The sequence below is a fragment of the Staurois parvus genome, unplaced genomic scaffold, assembly GCF_062004578.1.
Source record: "Staurois parvus isolate SC_StPar_1 unplaced genomic scaffold, SC_StPar_1.0 ptg000080l, whole genome shotgun sequence".
Taxonomy (NCBI): Eukaryota; Metazoa; Chordata; class Amphibia; order Anura; family Ranidae; genus Staurois; species Staurois parvus.
Window position 1 is genome coordinate 10,133,248 of NW_028317876.1, and position 19,466 is coordinate 10,152,713.

A 19,466-nucleotide genomic window follows, 5' to 3' on the forward strand; every position below is an offset into this window, starting at 1 on the left:
TAAATATCCACTGCAGCATAGCCTGCATGGAAATTCCTGGTTTCCTTCTGCAGAAGCCAATGGGCACTTTCAGGTTTAAAGATGGACAATGTGCAGCAACCAGGGGCATTTTATGAAATGAGTGGACCTGCGTACAAGATCATAACTTGGGCCCTAATACTTGATAAAAAACCAGCGTGCTGCTACAACAATTGGGTGTGGTTTTCAGGGGCTGTAGTTAGCACCTGCTGGCTGCATAGTATACAGTAAAGATGTCCAATGATTGAGAGATTAAAGTGGCTGTAAAGGCTCAAGGTTTGTTACCTTCATGCATCCATTGTATGAAAGTGAAAAACCTTCTGTGTGCAGCAGTCCCCTCCAATACGTACCTGCATCTCGATCCAGCAATGTGCACGAGAGCAGTGACTGTCCCAGGTCTCTTCCTCCTCATTGGCTAAAAGTGCAGCGGGAGCCATTGGCTCCCACTACTGTCTGTCACAGCCACTGAGCCAATGAGGGGAGAGCAGGGGGCAGGGCTGAGCCGCATCTATGTGTGAATGGATGCGCAGACCAGCAACCAAGCAACTTGCTATGGGGGCATTTGGCAGGAGGGAGGGGCCAGGAGCACGGCAGGATACCCAAGAAGAGGATTGAGGCTGCTCTGTGCAAAATTACTGCACAAAGCAGGCAAGTATGACATGTACTGTATGTTATTTTAAAGAAAAAAAATCTGCCTTTACAATCATTTTAATTGCTTTGTTCGGGCATTCAGCTCCGACTCAGCTCCTTTCTGACAGGGTTGCCAACTTCTCCACAACTTTTTTTTTTTTTTTTTACAAGGAAACTTTACTGACAGAGTGCATTTTTTACTGAGTTTCTGAATTATGACAGAATTTCCTATTAGAATCTAAGAGGTGAAGAGTGGGGTGGAGGGATAGAGGCAGAAGAGGAGAGGGGGAGGGGGAGGAGAGATAGGGATAGGAATAGGAGGGTGGGAGAGAGAGAGAGGGATGGGGGAGATGGAAAACTAGGAGAGAGATGGAGAAAGGGGAGGGGCGGAAGAAGGGGGGAGGGTGTTGAGAGAGGGGGGTGAGAGAGGGGTGTGAGAGAGAGAGAGAGAGAGAGAGGGGGGGGGGTTGAGGGGGTAAAATAGAGAGGGGTTGAAAGAGAAAGAGGGGGTGCGAAAGAGAGACGGGGTAAGAGACAGGGAGGGGGTGAGGGGGGTAAGATGGAGAGGGGGTGAAAGAGAAAGAGGGGGTGAAAAAGAGAGGGGGTGAGAGAGAGGGAGGCAGTGGGGGGGGGGGGTAAGATGGAGAGGGGGTAAAAAGAGAAAGAGGGAGTGAGTGAGAGAGAGGGAGGGAGTGAGGGGGGTGAGGAAGAGAAAGGGGGAATCAGAGAGAGGGGGTTGAGAGAGAGAGGGAAAGTGAGAGAGAGGGGAGGCAAAAGAGGAGGGGGAAGAGAGAGAGGTGGTGAAAGAGACGGGGATGAGAGAGAGAGGGAAAGAGAGGAGGATGAGTAAGAGGGGAAAATGAGAGAGCGGGGGCAAGAGAGAAAGGGGCGAGAGAGAGAGGGGAGTCAGAGAGAGAGGGGGCGAGGGAGAGAGAGAGGAATTGTGGAGGTGAAAGAGAGGGAAGGTGAGAGAGAGGGGAGGTGAAAGAGAGGGGGTGAGGGTGAGAGGGGGTAAGAGAGAGAGGGGAGTAAGAGAGAGGGGGTCAGAGAGAGAGGGAAGTAAGAGTGAGGGGAGTAAGAGAGGGGGGGTAAGGAGGGCATAAGAGAGAGGGGAGTCAGAGAGAGAGAGAGAGAGAGAGAGGAATGATGGGGGTGAGAGAGAGGGGAGTGAAAGAGAGGGGGGTGGGAGAGAGAGGGGCTGAGAAAGTGAAAGAGAGTGGGATGAAAAAGGCAAGAAAGAGAGGGGGCAAGAGAGAGGGGGGTGAGAAAGGTGAGAGAGAGGGGAGCAAGAGAGGGGGAGTGAGAAAGAGAGAGGGGAGTAAGAGAGAGAGGGGGCGAGAGAGAGAAAGAGAAGAATGGTGGGGGTGAGAGAGAGGGGGGGTGAAAGAGAGGGGGGTAAGAGAGAGGGACAAAGAGAGAGAGGAGGTGAGAGAGGGGGGTGGGAAAGAGGGGAGGGCAAGAGAGAGATGGGCAAGAGAGAGATGGGCAAGAGAGAGAGGGTGAGAAAGAGAGGAGGGGTGTGGCGGGGCGAGAGAGAGGGACAGAGGTGAGAGAGAGAGAGAGGGGGGTGTTCAGTATGTCTGCTACTCACAACTATGATCCCAGGTTGCTCTCCCCTAGTCTCAGGCAGGATCTAGAGCTGCTGTGTTAAATCTGCTGCCTCCATGGCCCCTTTCACAGCAGTGTGTGCACTGTACCGTGGTCCAATATTCTTTTATGCTCTTGACTTGCACTCAGAAGAGAAAAGTATTCTCAATCCACACACAGAATCATCACCATATCATCCCAGCCGGAGACACAACACAATAAAAAAGGAAGATCAGGACTGCAGAGCCAGAGCAGTGAGTGATCCTGGTGGCTGTGCTGCAGAGGAAGGGCGGAGCTTGCCATGCATGGCTTTCCAGGAGGGAGTGTTCCCTGTTCTGTGGCTGGACACAGGCTCTCTGTGCTGTCTGCTCTCGACTGTCTCCATTCTGTCCTCAGGGTAGGGGATCTGTGTGTGTGTGGGGACCTTCACGTCACTGATCTATGGGGACTTAAAGGACAGCACCATGTACAGACACCGCTGTATGACTAATGCTCTGCAACAAGTAGAAGGGCAGTGACAGAGCCTCTCATGGGGCCTCCTACTGGCCCGGTCACCCGTATGGTCAGTCCACCCCTGCCTCGAAATAATGGGGGTTATTTAATAAAACTGGAAAGTGCAAAATCTGGTGCAACTCTGTATAGAAATTAGCTTCCAGGTTTTATTGCCAAAGCTTAAAGTATAACTAAAGGCAAAACTTTTTTTTTTTTTTTAGTTTTGGACAGAGTGGAAAGGGACTAGAAAACCTGTCAGTATTTATTGCTGTCTGTGTCCTTGTTAAGTAGATTTCACCCTCTAGATGGTGAAAAAAAAATCTTACAGGGGTTATTACCCTTCCTTATTCTCTCTCCAAAATGAAAAAAAGTTTTGCTTATAGTTCTACCTTAATTGAAGAAGCTGAAGTTTAAAGCTGATTGGCTACCATGCACATCTGCACCAGCTTCTGAGTGCTCCAGCTTTAGTAAATCTCCCCCAATGCAATTTAAAGAAATCCTTAGTACTTCCCAATACATATTATATCTGGGTCAGTGAAGCAACAGTATTCCCAAACTAGTATGTAGCTTGTAGGGCACACACATTGAGGCTGAACATGCAGATACGTTTTTTTTTGCCTTCTCCTGGATTAACCATGGGTATAGCAGGGATAGTGGGGATAGTGTATATGGACATTTTGTATTTTTGTGCCATTTTTATTTGATTGAACTAGATGGACTATTGTCTTTTTTTTCAACCTATGTAACTATGGGGCTGAGTTACTAAAATGAATGCACTCAGAATCTGGGGCAGCTGTGCATGGTAGCCAATCAGCTTCTAAGTTCAACTGGTTCAATTCAGCTTTGGCAATAAAACCTGGAAGTGGATTGGTTTATTTATTACAGGTACTTATAAAGCATCATCAATTTACGTAGCTCTTTACATATATATTGTAAAGTCACATCAGTCCCTAACCCTCAAGCTTACAATCTAAGGTCCCTAACTTACATTCATACATACACATACTAGAGCAAATTTAGACAGGAGACAATTAACCTACCAGCATGTTTTTGGAGTGTGGGAGGAAACCGGAGTACATGCAAACAGGGAGAACATGCAGACTGCAGACAGGTAGTGCTCTGATTGGGATTTGAACCAATGACCCTAGTACTGCTAGGAAGAAGTGCTACCCACTTAGCCATTATTTCTATGCAGCGTTGCACCACATTCTGCGCTCTTACGTTTTAGTAAATAACCCCACATGTGTTGAAATGACAGATTCTCTTCATAGCAGACCTTGCATGCAAAAATAAGATCTACTTATGCTGAAGCCCCCCCCCCCCCCAAAAAGAAAAAAAATAAATAAAAGCATCAAAAGAAAAAAAGGAAGACAAGAATTCTTATCATAGACCATGGACACATGCTATAGGTGCTGGTGAAATCTATGTGCTTCACCACTGCCTAATGAGAAAGTTTTCTGAGACTTCTGACAACAGAATTGTTCAGGCGGTGATAATGAAGGTTACAGTAAAAACCGGCCAACTTTCGGCTCATTTGTACAGCTGCCTGCTCAGCAGAAACTGATCTCACAACTGGCTTCTGTCGAATAAGCATGCTTAAAAGCCAGCAGCTGACCGGCATCCAATCAGCACTTGCAAGCAATAGCTGCGAGCACTGACTGGTGTGTTCTGGTGTGGGGGGGGAGGGGCGGTCCACCTGCCAGAGCACAATAGCACAGTGGGGAGATTGCTGGACTAACATTGTTTGAGTTAGTATAGAGATCTGTTAGTTTTTATTTTGTTCAGCCCGCTGGGTTGAATGAAAAAAGGTTGTAGTGTGTACCAGGCTTAATGCTTACAGATCTTCAGATACAGAACACGTTAGAATCTGCTGTAAAGTTCTCTAAAATCTTTGCAATGTATGCAGCTAAGGGATGTTTTCCTAAGAAAAAAAAATGGTTCAGTATAAACAGGACACAATATTATCTTCTGTATAGAACTCTGACATTTGCAATCCTGGCCGGTATAAAATTGGTGTAGCAAAGTTCTGTGAATGCCATAAACACTAAACATAAGGAATTGACATTATTTAGTATTAAAATACAATTGGATCTTGTTCTATGTGCTTATAGAAGGATAAAACTATTAACATTCACTAGTTTCAGCACATCCATTTGTCATTATTAAAGCACATCTGTCTTTCCTTTATAAAAAAGAATGTTAGCTGTTTTTGTTACATTAACACATGTATTAAAATTAAATGGCATTTTTTTAAATAATAAGTAATAATACTGATGTGGACCAAAGCTCATATAGCTGTGACTCAAAATAGACTCAAAAATAATGATGCCAAACACAGCCAGGCAACTAGCATTTTCAGAAGGATGGCAGCAGTTGCAAACCCCATACTTCTCCCATACCTGGTATACAGTAACCTAAAGTACTCACAAATTAGTTTGCCTGTGTCAGAAGCAAATTAAAGGTTTAAATTCACTTACTGTTGACTGCCGAGGAATTAATTGTCACCAGTCGTTGCATTACAACACAGCAGCTGGTGTGCGGTTCGGTTCAGTTCAGCAGATCAGGGGCGTATTTACCACAAGGCAAAAAAGGCACCTGCCTAGGGCAGCATTTTTCAGGAAGGCAGCACCTCCCCCCAGAAGAAGGAATTAAAGAAGGCACACGTGCACCATGGGAACCAGGTGGGATCCGAGAGAGGCTGCGGGCTACTTGATGGTATATGTAGAGCCTGACTCTCGTTCCCAGGCATGTCCGGAGCTGTGAAGGCAGGGGTGTGGTTGGCAAATGTCAGGCTCTCCCCGTGGGAGGGGGAAGGGAGGGTGTTGGCACGTGTCCATGGGGGCAGACGATTTTTGTGTTGCCTAGGGCAGCACAAAACCTAAATACACCGCTGCAGCCCATATCAGAGCAATGATTACGCACCAATCTCGGTGCTCAGGTTTCCTTTTTTTTACTACCTTTATAGAGATGTCAGACAGCTAATGACAGACATTGCATAAAGTTCAATAGTCAGTTGAGAGATGCAAAGTACTTTTTTTCTGTGTACACAGGCCACATCAACACAGTGATGTGAACCAGCCAGCTAGGGAGATAAGGCATTTTACTTTGTCATGCAGTGAGACTGCACTACAATAGCCGTCCAACATAGTCCCACCACATGTGAATGAACCTTAACTGCCTTCCAAGAAACAACTAGTCGTTCTGTAAAATAATATTTTTTTATCATTACTTCATACATTCCATCTGCTAGTTTTAAGATGTGCCCTTGTGTTGTTGAGGTCAGCTTCATTCTGAAAATACTGCCCTCCTGAACTTTATGCACACCCTATAGTTAAAGGTTTCAAACATGTCCCCCCTTTCCCTTGAGGCTGCACGTAGTAAATGATTCCAGTTTCTCCTGTTTTAATTTTCCGGCCTTGCATAATTTTTGTTACCCAACTCTGATCTTGCTGCATCTTATCAATATCTTTTTTGTAAGTTAGGACTACATAACTGAATATGGCATTCTAAATGAGGTCTAACTAAAGATCTATATAGGGGAATCAGCACCCCCTTCCTCCTGCTGGTGACCCCTCTAGTGATACACACCAGAATACCATTTGCTTTCCATTATGCCTGACCACACTGCTTGCTCATTTTGCAATAATCGAAACCTAGAACCCCAATTCTCTGTAGTTCTAACACTGTGTCCCCAATATTGCACTGTATGTAAACCAAAAGCTTAAAGGAGAAGTAGGGCCAAATCTTGTTTGGCACTCTTTCTCCTGTGGGTCACAGGAGTGCACTTAGTTATGTATCCCCGTGACCAAGTGAAACAGTGCATAAAAATATATGTAAAAAAATGTTGAATAAAAAAAGAGTGGAAAGTATGTAACTAAATCACAAAGCTAAAATATAAATGAATTCAATAAAAATAATGAATAAACTTATACATATGTGACATAGTCTCACAAAATAAAGTGCAAAAAAAAAAGGTCCCAATAAACAATTGATGAGTGATTTTACTACACATGACAATCTGCAATGATGATCCATCCTAGATGAATGGCTGTTTGAGTAAGCTACCCGAGTGTTACCTTTATCATGAGCGCATTTAGATCCCCACTGCTGAGATCTATATTTGGTAAGCAGCTGTGCATGTCTGGTTTCACTCAAGCACCGAAGACTTTATTGGAATATTTTATTTGGCACTGTGAACACTCTTCATCACTGGGTTTCATTGATTATTAACTGGGACCATTGTTTTGCACTTTAGTTTGTGTGACTATGTTATATTTAAGTTTATTCATTTTTGATTGAATTCATTTGTATTTTAGTTTTGTGAGTTGCATACTTTCTGCACTTTTTTTTTTTGACACCCTTTGCACTTTATATATTTGCACTTTATATATTTTTGGGTCATGTTTATATCATGTTGATTCTACTTTTTCATTTACATTTATGTATATGGTTGATTTAATGGTTGAACACACCTCTTTTTCTTAATTACATTTTCTAAGCAGGGTATTCAGGCTTTTACAGGCGCTATTGCCAATTTAGAGCTCAGCGTATTTTATTTTTAACTTCCTAACTTCCATGCAAAGCAAATACTAGTTTAGTGCAGGTACACTGTAAATACGGTTTGCAAGGCTTAACTTGCATATAGTCATGTTTAAAGCTGTACTACCTAAAACATAAAGATGTATATAGTTTTTTTCTTATACCAAATCTGTACAGGTAACACATTTGTACAGATGCTGAAATTAACACAGTTTGCAAATGATAAAAGTCCTAAAAACACAGAATTTGAAAGTACCCACAAAGGACACATCCATTACACTCTGTATAGTGTATGTGACCACAGTGGCCAACTTGAAAACTGCCTGTTTTTGGCTATTCCAAGCACCCGAAGGTCATTCTGATTGGGTAATCACTCACCTCCACTTTCTGCACTGTTATAAGGCTGCTGCTAAAGAGAAGTGCAATGTAAAGATGTTCTATATTCTTTAATAAAATGTTGTATGATCCAGTTATGAAAGAGTTACATTGTATTTCCTTGCTTCCACTTCTTTAGCTTCTTATTAAATATTTTGTTATCGCCAAGCCTGACACAACAGCCATTTGCATTGTCAATTAAATATTAATGCTGCACCGCATTAAAGCATTGTAAGTATTTTGTTATGCTTTGCACTTAGCATAAAATAGGGTTCAATTTCAGTAAGTACAAAATATTTCTATATACAAACATACAGTATTAAATTACAGTAAATGATAGCTAGAGATAGGGAAAAGCGATTATATTTTAATAGTTAATGTGAATAGCTCAGTCGTTAGGAACTATGCAGAAAGTTGGTAAATACACAGAATGAGCTGGTGCTTGGCAGTTTGGTGCTTTATGAAACAATAGAACAGGCTTTTCTCTATCTATTAATAAACGGAATTTAAAAATCACTAGGGTAGTTAAGTATCACTAGAAATGCAAAGAAAAAGGTAAGTGGTTATAATGTCCCCACTCACTAAAGTTTAAGTAACTCACAAAGTTTTCACTACATATAGATTAAAGCAGACTTAGTCTACCAGCAAATATTATACACTCCCAGAATGCAACAGAAGCAAGTTAAAAAACAAAAAAGTACATTTACCCTGGCCTTGAAAGAATCATACATATACAGGTATGATTTTTTAAATCACCTACATTTGTACAAACAGGCTCTTGTTAAGATAGTCGGAAGAAATGGATGTTGCCTTAACCAGCTCAATGAAAGTAACAGTGTTGGGCTAACACCAATAATTTAATTGGGCTGGTTGAAGCGGCGTTCATTTCTTCTGACCATCATTGCTTCTGAATCAGTGTAGGGACACCCGCTCCAGTTTTCTGTGTACCGGCACGGTTACTTCATATTGTCTGGCTTCGAGTGGCGCTGCAAGAGTGACAAGGCTTTTGTTAAGGATTGCTGTGCTATATAGTGTATTTATTTTACATGCAATAATAATTAGTAAAGTTCTTTTTAAAAGCTACCAATGGGATGATGTAAATTGTCCAGATAATTTTTTACAGCAGGCACCACCCGGTTAAAGAAGATTTCCAGGTATGGTTATTATTTACATAGTTACATTGGTACAGCTTTGACCAATGTAACTATGTTTTTAGCGTACCAGACTGATGCCCCTGGAACATGGTAATCATAGTAGTAGACATTGCTCATCCAGTGATCTTCACTTTCTTACAGGTCCCATGCCAACAGGTGCTATTCAGAGAATGCTTTGTATTTGCTGAAAGGATGTAAAACATTCTCTGATTGGAGTAGGTGGAGAGGCAGAGTGGTGACCAAGAGGCAAATGGAGAAAACTGGAGTAGCAGCCGAGTATGGTATATACATATATATGTATGCACAAGCTGCAGCAAAGCAAATATATATAAAACATCCACACCAAGAATTAATCTCTACCACTTGCTGCCCTGGCCAATTCTGGAATTTCTCACATAAATGTTAAAATCTAAATTTTTTTTCAAATCAAAATTGGTTTGATCTGAACCTTTACAGGCCGATAACAGCTTGTAAACAAGAAACCGATCCGGAACTGACTAAATCCTCATCACTTCTGGTTTCATTTGTCACAGATAAAGTGTGGGTAGGGATGTATCTGCCTTTCTTCTGTACTCATCTGGAAAGGTAGGTTGCAGTGGTCCTGGGCTTTCCAATTGCACTGATGGGAGGGGGGCCCATTCTACGCCCTGGTGACCAGGTAGCTGTAGAATCGCTTCAATCACTTCAACATGAAAATCCATCACTGGCAGCAATTTTTAATACCAGGATCATGGATGCAGCTGTAGCCATGATGCAGGTATAACCCTTTTCAACTCTAGGACGTACAGAACATCCTAAGGGCGAGAAGTTGTTAAATTAACAAAAAAAACGGAGGCTCAGTTATGTAAATTGCAATAAGACTTTGATGAATACACATGCCTACCTTCAGCCATATATATATATATATATATATATATTTATTTTTATTTTTTTTCTTTAAATTTTGGATAGCTTGGGGAAAAGTTAAAGTATAACTAAAGTTTTAGAATGGAGAGGGATTATAACTAGAGATGTGCACGATGAAGAAATTAGTCTTGTTTTGTTTCCATTCAATTCATCATATTCATTACGTTCGAAGGATTTGTTTTTGGAATTAGTTTTGTATATTCTGATTTATTTTGTATATTTGTTGTTCCAAATTGATTCTGATGGATCCACTATCATCTTTTTTCACTTTTTTTTTCTTAGTGTATTTATTGCAATATGCTTCCATTTTCTATGTAGTGAATTTTTTTTATAATAATGAAAAATGTTAATGCAAAATAAAAACATAATGGCTGAGAATCAATTTGGATCAAGCATTATGCCGTTACTTTATTTCAAATGCTTCAAACATTAACAAAAGGCCCAAACTATCGCATCATATCATGAAAATTAAAGGAATGAATGCAAATGAATTCATTGTTTCATTGTAATTTATTTTGGATTCGTTGACATTCATTACTATTGTGATTCAGAGATTCGGATGTATCTGAATAACAAAAATTTTGTCTGAATGTCAATTCATAATAAAACAAATAACATATCTCTAATTAGAACACCTGTAAGCATTTAATTGGCATTTAGGAGGAGCCAAGTAGCAAGTGTGACTTCCAGACCACTGGGACCAAGAGGAGGTCTGGTGGTCTTTGTTTTTATGCCATTGCCGGGTTAGTACTACTATTTCCTTTCATACCTACCTGTCCGTTATTGGCTTATGGTGTATGGATATATGTGTGCATATGACCCAGGCATTATTGCTCCAATAAAGTTTTTTGATAGTACCACACTATTGGCGTTCCCCTTTTTCTTTGACTCTCCTGTTGGAGAGTGCAGATACACATCTTCCATTCCTGGGGTGTCTGGAACCAAAAAAGGGGGATCTCTGTCTTTCTACCTTTGGATCTGGAGATATTGCTACACCCAAGGCAAACGAGAGTGTTGGAGAGGGAGGATCCGTGTGGTCTCTGGAGCTGTATACCTGGCTGGTCTTTTGGAATATATCATACACAGGCGCATTTTAAATGTGCGGTCGGTGAGTGCGCAATCTTGTTATTTTCCAGTCACCTAATGAGGAGAAGACCTGCACATATTTGACTATATTGTCATAAGAAAGACTTTTATATATATATATATATATTTTACACATTTCATTTTTATACTTTTTCAGCGCTGCACTATATGTATATATTGTCTCTATTATGAGGTTTAGTGATTCCTTGAAGTGTTCCAGCAGCTGGTTTTTCTGAGCGCTCGCTTTATTCATTATTCATTCTTAATTGGCATCTCTGCCCAGTTAGGGAAATGCCCCTCTATATCATGCTTATCATTATGACCAAAAGTTAAAGTGAAAGAAAATCTCAGATTTTTGGGTTGTCACCAGTACAGGAATAGAGAAGAAATCTTCCAAAATGGGGGCGCTAGTTCTGGTGACCCTTGTGACAACCAGGGATTCTCTCACATGGATGGATTTTCCCTCACTTCCTGTTTTGGCTATGGGACAGTAAATGAACAGACTCTCCCCAACGAGACACAGATTGCAAAAAAAATTTGATGGAGGTCATAACTTGCCCTTACTCTAATCAAAATAATTAAAACATGTTTTACTTCTGTGCTACTTTTCCTCAGTTTCTTTCTCGGTGATGCCAGTGAAATAAAGGAGCAGGTATAACTTGGACAGGAAGGCATGGACAGCAATTAAAACTTTGTCAGAGGTTCTAACTCTTCCTCATTCTAGTGAAAATATGTCTTGATTTTGTCTGTGTCTCCATTGGAGAGATTTCCCAGCATGTCCTGTTCTAACAGAAAGTGAGAGAAAATACGGACACATACAGAAATATAAACTTGAAAGATGCTCTAACACTTCCCTGCTCTATCCAAAATAGATTATTCAGCTGGTTTTGGGCATGAAGATAGTGATTAACTAAGGTCTATTCGTTTAATACTCAATTCAGGAACTTGTGTTTGTCTCAGAAAAATCAGTCAGGTCAGGACATGGGTCCACTAAGTTAGAATTAAAGTTACATTGATTGGTAAAATCACCTCTAAAACAGGTCACACAGGATAAAAATAGTGCCAGTAACCCAAAAATAAGAAAAAATGAGGTATATTTATTGTATAAACTGCTGCAACAGAGAGTGCCGTCAAGAAGACAAAGAAAAAAAATTATATAAAACCCCTGTTGAGATAGACCTGCTTTTCATGCTGATATAATACATGTTTTTCATTGTTCAGAGAGGACATAATCTGGCCAAAAAAAGCTGACCTTTGCCTAAAATGGTATTCTCTGAAAAAAACAAGCTTTACTGTATGAGAAAAGAAGCAACCAGTAATGGTTAAAGATGGCTTCAAGCTGTTTCATGAAGACAGCTCTGGAGAAAAATAGTTTAGCTTTTGTATCAGTAGTCTTGTTCCACAGAAACAATCCTTCATCAAAATACATTAAAAAAAATAAATGGTATATATGAAGGATTGCTATCATAAGGAAAGTATACGTATAGGGCAAATCCTGTCGTCTACACACTCTTCATAGCAATAAAGATGGTGTTGATATTCTTCAGAGGGAAGCTAGCACGGCTTCTCTAGAGAAAGTAACATTTATTCTTATAAAAGAGTAACATTAATTCTTACAAAAGAACGCTGCTAAAACATTGGTGTTGGAGATTTAGAAGTTAATGTGATTGGATGACATACTTCTGCACTTTGCAGGTCCACTTCTGACCATACTACTGCAAAGATACATGTCTGATACATGTCCGAAAGTCCACCAAAGGCATTCTTTAACAATGTGGAATTCATTATTTAAGTGTAAAACACCCACTAAAGCTTTTCAAGTGCTTCTACCACCACAATTCACTAGCTAGAATAGCCTTTTAGCAAATATGTGACTAAATTATGCCATTTCACAGTTGACAAATTTGCTACTGTGTACAGTTACTTTTTTTCTGACTTGAGCAAGAAGTCCATGGGCAATTAGATATTGTTACTGTATGGTGAATGCAAAATAGTAAGTTGTGACAAACAGCTGTTACTTGGTATTAAAACCCTCATGTAAGTAATCTTTTTTACATACTGTCTGCTCTAAAAGGCCTCATGCACACTAGGCGTTTTTCTGTTGCTCCTAGGGGTGTCTGGTGTTTAGAGACAGAAACAAAAAAAAACCCACTGCCAGCGCATCCAGGCAGAAAAAATGCCTAATGCCTGTAAGCATAACTAAATGCTTGTAAACACATCTAAATGCACCTTAGCACTAGGCACGTTTAGCACTTGAGCATTAATTCATTTAAATTGCAAGAGTAAATGATTATTCTGACCAAAGAAATGAACGGACGCCCAAGAGCTTGACATGCCTAAACGCATTACACGCTGCTGCCAGGAGGAAAGGTGTCTAGGAGAGATAGCAAAACATCCTGTGTGCATGAGGCTTAAAGTGTAGAATCACTTTTGCTAGTGAATCTGCCCCTATCCCTCCAAGTTCTCCTCACTTCTTCAAAACATAAAATCCATACTTCACACTGCCAGGCTCACCCAATGAGTGGGCAGTGGTTTCAAACTGTATCTCCAGTTTACGTCAGTACCATACACTTCTATCCAAACCCTAACTTTGCTTATGCGCTTGCTCCTCCATGATAGTAATGTCACAACCTAGCACATGCATGGCAATTGAGTAAGCCAGACCCATGGCTTGTGAGCACTGGAGAGTCCGTGTGATGGGTGCACAGGTTCACCAACAAAAACTTGCATGCTAAATCCTATAGAGTGCTTGCAACATAGGCAATTACTTTATGTTCAGTGTGTATGAACATGTACACTAGCAAGATTATTTAATAAGCCAAACAGCAATGTACAGGGACCCATAGCATCCAAAAACAAATCATTTTGCCTCACCTGATTACAGTAGTCTTAGAGACTTTTAAAATAACACAGGTTTATACTCACCTGCTCTGTTCAACGGAATTGCACAGAGCGGCCCCCGAATTTCCTCTTCTCGGGTCCACGGCTGGAGATCCCAATTCCTCCCTTCCACTGAGTGCCGTTCCTATGGGGGCACTAGTGTAAGCTTGCACCTAAGCCTTTCTGTCTGTGTCTTTTGGCACAGACAGCGTGACTTGACCCCGACCCCTGCCCCCTCCTAACTGGCTTTGATTAACAGCAGCAGGAGCTAATGGCTCCTGCTGCCTCAGCAAAGCCCGTGAGATCAGAAAATGAGAGAGAAGAGCTGCAGATGGGCACAGTGCTGGATCTAATCAGGGCTCAGGTCAGTAAAGGGAGGGGGGTAAGGGGGGGGGGGACGGTATTGATACCTAAACAAAATGTTTAGATTTTATAACCACTTTAAATATAATTGGTTGTAATGGAGGCCCATTTGTGTACACTATATGCCCTTTGCACTGCTTTCCTGGCCCATAGGTTTCACAGTGTGATCCCAAAGGTTTAAATTTAGATCGCTGTTAAAAAATACTGTAAAATTATGACTACACTGAACTGCATTGGATTTTTCTGCAGAATACTATTACAAAAGATAGACTTTTTTGAACTTTCCAGTCTGTACAGAACTATTAGCAAGCAATAATAAAATAAACCTTTAGATAGGAATCGCCCTGGATTAGTGCTGAATTAAAACACTCATTTCTCTCTGTAGCTACAGCAGCCGAGATGCAATAAATGGTAGACTCCGTCCTTGTTAATTAACTCCAAATTAAATATTAACTTGATTTTAAAATAACACCAATCCAAGCGTATAAATCATTTTGTCTTTTTAGACAAAGATTAAAAAGAGCAACGTCACCTATATTAGCTGACAAATCTGACAAGATGTTCTGCTATGCGTATTCTAATAATCATTAAAAATGAAGAATGGTGAAAATGTAATTACTTACCTATGAAATAGGAGAGTAGTATTGCCAGTAGTACAGAGACCCCTACGGCACAGAGTGCGGTACATTTCCAACTACAGTACTTTGAGGACTTTTTGAACTTAAAAGCACTTCTTGATAAGGTGTTTCGAGGGAGCGGTCTTGTGGGTGGTGTATAGACAGTGCCAGATGCCATTGTGTATCCGGGTGTAGCAGTGCTGAACAGTGGGGTTGTCCCTGTTCCTGTTTTGAATAGAAAATGCCTGTAAAGAAAAAAAAAATCATTATTATTCTGAAGTCCCATTGGAAAGTCCATTGTGTTAATATTCTATATATTCAACGAACCAGTTTCAGGGCACTTTGGGCTAAGTTCATGACATTTTGTTTATTTAAAAGATAAAGCAATACAGAAGAAAAGCTATTTGTATGATCTGTAACCAAACAATCAACTAGGAGGAAACTGTTTTTGTATATTCACCTAGTGCCCTTCATCTCATGGTGCATGTTAAATTAGGGTCCTGAAAAGTAATGATGAAAATTAAAATTCACCACAAGGGAACCATCTTTTTAGGTCAGTGTGAAGGCTCTGTCTGGGCTGAAAATACTGTGAAAGGTTTTGCCTAGGGGCACTCTAGCTCAATCTCCAGACAGAATAAAGACAAATATAATGACTATAGACATGAAAAGAGATGTCACTGCTCCAAGCTTGTATGAAATTCCCTTGTTTCTAGAACTTCGGTTGATGATCAGTACTCTATGAACCCAATAACAAAGCAAGAAGTCACACACTGATGGTGTCTGATCACTTCCCTGCCCGTATCTAACATTACCCCAATATGGGCTTGATCATAGAGGGGATCTCTGTGATCAAGCCCATATTTGGTGCAATGCTAGAGAGGGGCAGTCCCAGGCAGGGCATCAGTGTGCTGTACAGCTTTGTAGGTAACCTCTAGGTATGGTACCACTCACTAAACTGAACTGACAAACAGAATTACTGTTTTAACCTCGCTAGCAGTATGATTATGTCCATATTTCTGTGCTCAAAGCGGTACATTTTTTTGCATGGAAATATGTTTTTTTTTATTGTAGGCATGTAATTTTTAGGAATAACTCACTGAAATCTGTCCAAACAAGAGTCTAGTAAACATCCCAGGTAGGATAAAACTTGAAACACGAAATCATAAATTATAATTTAATAAATTATCATAAAAAATAAAAATATAATAATAATAAATTTAATTCAATAATATAATCAAACCAAAAACACTGAAACTTGAAATATAGCGCCAAGTTCGCACATCACTGAGCAAAGTCGCAAAATCGTTTTCAGTGTCTGATGACAAATTTTCCCACAAATCATTATCACTCAATTCTGCAAGTGGTTCTGGTTTACTATTGCTGTTCTCTAGCTGGTCTAAAACCGCTTTTGACCTAAAGGGACACTTTTTTGGACACCATGGACATTTCTCAGTTTCCAGGCAGAAAGAACAGTAAAAATGCAGGCAGGGCGCAGGACAAAGCACTAGGGACAAAATGTATGTGAAATGCTTTGATACAGTAATGTTTTACTATATGATTTTAGTGAATGTCACTTTTTGTCATTTTCAAATTTCCCGCCGCTCCATCCCCCGTACGTCCCGACACTCGTAGGGGACGGAATCCAGATGACAGATGCCGGCATCCGCCGGATTACATTGCTGGGGACACTGCAGGAGGGACATCGTGGGAGCGCAGGACAAGGTAATTGATCGAGGGATCCTGGAGCAGCGCCGCATGGTAAGCCCGAGTGTAGCTCGAGGTTACCGCTTGTGGTACTGAAACTTTATCCTGAGCTACACTCGGGAATACTGCCAGGGAGGTTAAAGTGATAATAAATAAATGCCTTTTGTTTTAAGATGCTTGAGGTAATTGTAGCCGTATTAGTGCACATTCAACAAAAACAATTTGTTACTGTTCATGATACTTTTTTAATTGCACTAACTCTCACATTTTCAGGACAATCTTTCAGGTGTACTCCCTTCTTCAAGGTCCAAGCAGAACTGACACACAAGGTTTTAGCAGTATGTTAAGTAAGACAATTTATCCCTCAGAAATTGTCCTACTTGACGTTCTGTTAAACGTTTTGTGTTAATACTGATTGGACCTTGAAGAAGAGGGTACACCCCGAAAGCCTGTCCTAAAAATGTGGACGTTAGTGCAAATAATAAAAGGTATGACAGAAAGTACTAAACTGTTTTTGTTTTAAGAAGCCAATTATATTCCTTGCTATGATGGATTTTATGCAGGTACTGAATTTAATTCTAATGACTGGTGTTGAGTGCCATCTCAAATGCTCATGTATCACCGTCATACCAGGGAATTTTCTGAATGAAGTAGTACCTAGAAAGCAGAGTCTCCAGATCAGAGAGGCCATAGAAGCCAGCTTGAGCCCTATTAAGTCATTGTTCTTAAGTTCTGCCACTGTTTTTTTAAGTATTTAAAGTATTTCTGTCACCTACATCCATATTGCTTGTGAGCAAAAGGCATTCTGAACCAATGAATGAAGTCTATCAAAATATCCCATGGAACTGACAGCGTGGTTGTTTCTTCTTTTCATAACATAGCTGTAAAGTTATTTTTAGGTAACCTTTAAAACTTGCATTCATTTTCTATTATGCAAAAATCATGCTCCTTTAAAAGTAAATGTTTCAAAATAGGCAAAGTTTCTTGTAAGCCATTATAGGCTCTGAGCAGGAATATAATGTCCCAATTTTCTGCTCATTACTGTTAGTTAGCGTCTATCAGTGTGCTAAAAAGTAACATTGCTATTTCTCTCTTTCTGTTCCTTCTGCTCTACAACCTAACACCCTGCTGGCTTCACAACTGCTCAGTTACATGGCATGCCTCCCTCTAATAATCTGAAATAATGATTTCAGGGGTCTCTGTGGCTGATGACAATAAAGTGTCATTAATCATCTATTCTTCCTTTGAATATATTTTTGTCCCAGATGCATTATTTTGCAATTATTGGCAACAAGTTTAGTTTCCATATTCCTGCCTGCTTCCCTAATTTACCTAAAGCATTAATCATTTTGCTCATCTCCTACCTGGGACATCAACCAGGTTACAGATGTTTAGCTCATTTGCGTCACCATACCACATCCCTAACAAACCATTTGTGAAATGACTAATTAACATAATATACAAAGGGTCATGGCAGCATCCCTAAGATATTTCACTGCTGACCCTCCTTGCCTGTCTTTCATTAATAACAACACTCAGTATCCAAGGTGTACACAAGAGCTTTACATACAGCAACACCAAGGGCTGCATATACTATTCACTTAGAAGTTAGATTCCAATTATAGCCTAAATAGGACAAGTAGCATCAGCCTTAGAAAAAAAGAAAACGTTTATAATCATTTTTAATTTATGTGAAATCTTATTTTTGCAGCTTGTACATTTTTCTGGAAAATCAAAATTTACTATTACATACAGGGTTGAGTTTGCACCCATGTATCCATCAAATGGCCAAGAGCTAAACCTTGTATTCCAAAGGGATATGTAGTATAAAGACCAATTGTGAAAATAATTTGTTCAATAAACAATTTTATATACTGTATCACTTAATGTTCAAGGACTCTGAGTTACTAGCAAAATATATATTTTTTTAGATCTTAAGGAAGGTGTCAGCAGTTTTTTTCTAAGCTTTGCACTAGAGATCAGGATTCCAGCTCTTTGTCTGAATTGCACACATCTTTTTCAAGGGTATCTGATTTTCTTATGTGAAGTAAGCAGTCAATGCTGAATATTAAATTCCATTTCTTCTTCGCTTTCCACACTGTGTATATATATACAAATTATATATATATATATATATATATATATATATATATATAAAATAAATAATGTGTTTTTATCTGAGTCATACCATGATATGGTTGATACCTTGCTATTATACAAATCTGCACATGATTTTTTCAGCACCATGGACAGGAATTCTGCAGTGAATAGAACATTTTGATATTCTGATGTCCTTGCTATGCTTCCAATACATGCAAAATTGGCATGATAATTTGTTTAGAGCTGATTTAGTGTAAACTTATTTTTTTTTTATTTCAAGTATTTATATAGCGCCAACAATTTATCTAGCACTTTACACGTCATACATTCACAGCAGTCCCTGCCCTTAGGCCCCGTTTACATCTGGCGTTTGGGATCTCAGGCGGAATTGCTGCAATTCTGTCTGCGATCTCAAATTGCACTGTATTGCGCAAACCTTGTCACCTAAAAAAGGAGCCGGAGCTTCTCTTTGGCAACAAGCTTTGTGCAATGTGGTTTGCTGTGATTGCATTGTGATTTATTGCGTGACAATCTCAACAGAACCGTTATGTGTTTAGGTGCCATTGAAATTGAATGGCTGGCACCAGAACACACATGGTGCATTTTGTCCCTATTGCAGTGCAATTTGACATCGCAGGCAGAATGGCAGCTACTCCCAAAACACCAAAGGTCCCTACTTTCTGTGTATACAGTACATACACATACTAGGGCCAATTTATACAGGAGCCAAATAACCCATAAGCATTTTTGGGGGTATTAGGAAACTGGAGTACTTGGAGGAAACTCACGTAAACACAGGGAGAACAGACAGACTCCATGCAGGTAGTGGATCCTATTGCTGAAAGGCATATGTGCTGATCTCTAAGCCACTGTGCTTAATAAAGTAATTCTGTTTTGGGGTCTAGTTTGCCTGCTGTGCTGACCAGTCCAGACCCTCTAGAAACAACCCACCCCTGTCACCTTGCATACTACTGTCATTGAAGGTAGAGTTGAGCCAGCAGATGGATAGAACTTT

At 40.2% G+C, this 19,466-nt stretch overlaps 1 protein-coding gene across 14 annotated transcripts in view; it reads right to left on the reverse strand.

Annotated features, from left to right (window-relative positions):
• The window catches only part of TENM3 (teneurin transmembrane protein 3), a 1,391,898-nt gene that overhangs the window by 252,046 nt on the left and 1,120,386 nt on the right, over positions 1 to 19,466 (reverse strand). For all 14 annotated transcript variants that reach the window (XM_089669645.1, XM_089669651.1, XM_089669650.1 and 11 more), the window contains one exon: positions 14,654 to 14,892. In XM_089669645.1, the coding sequence (XP_089525771.1) occupies positions 14,654 to 14,892 (239 nt within the window). The remainder of the gene's footprint in view (positions 1 to 14,653; positions 14,893 to 19,466) is intronic.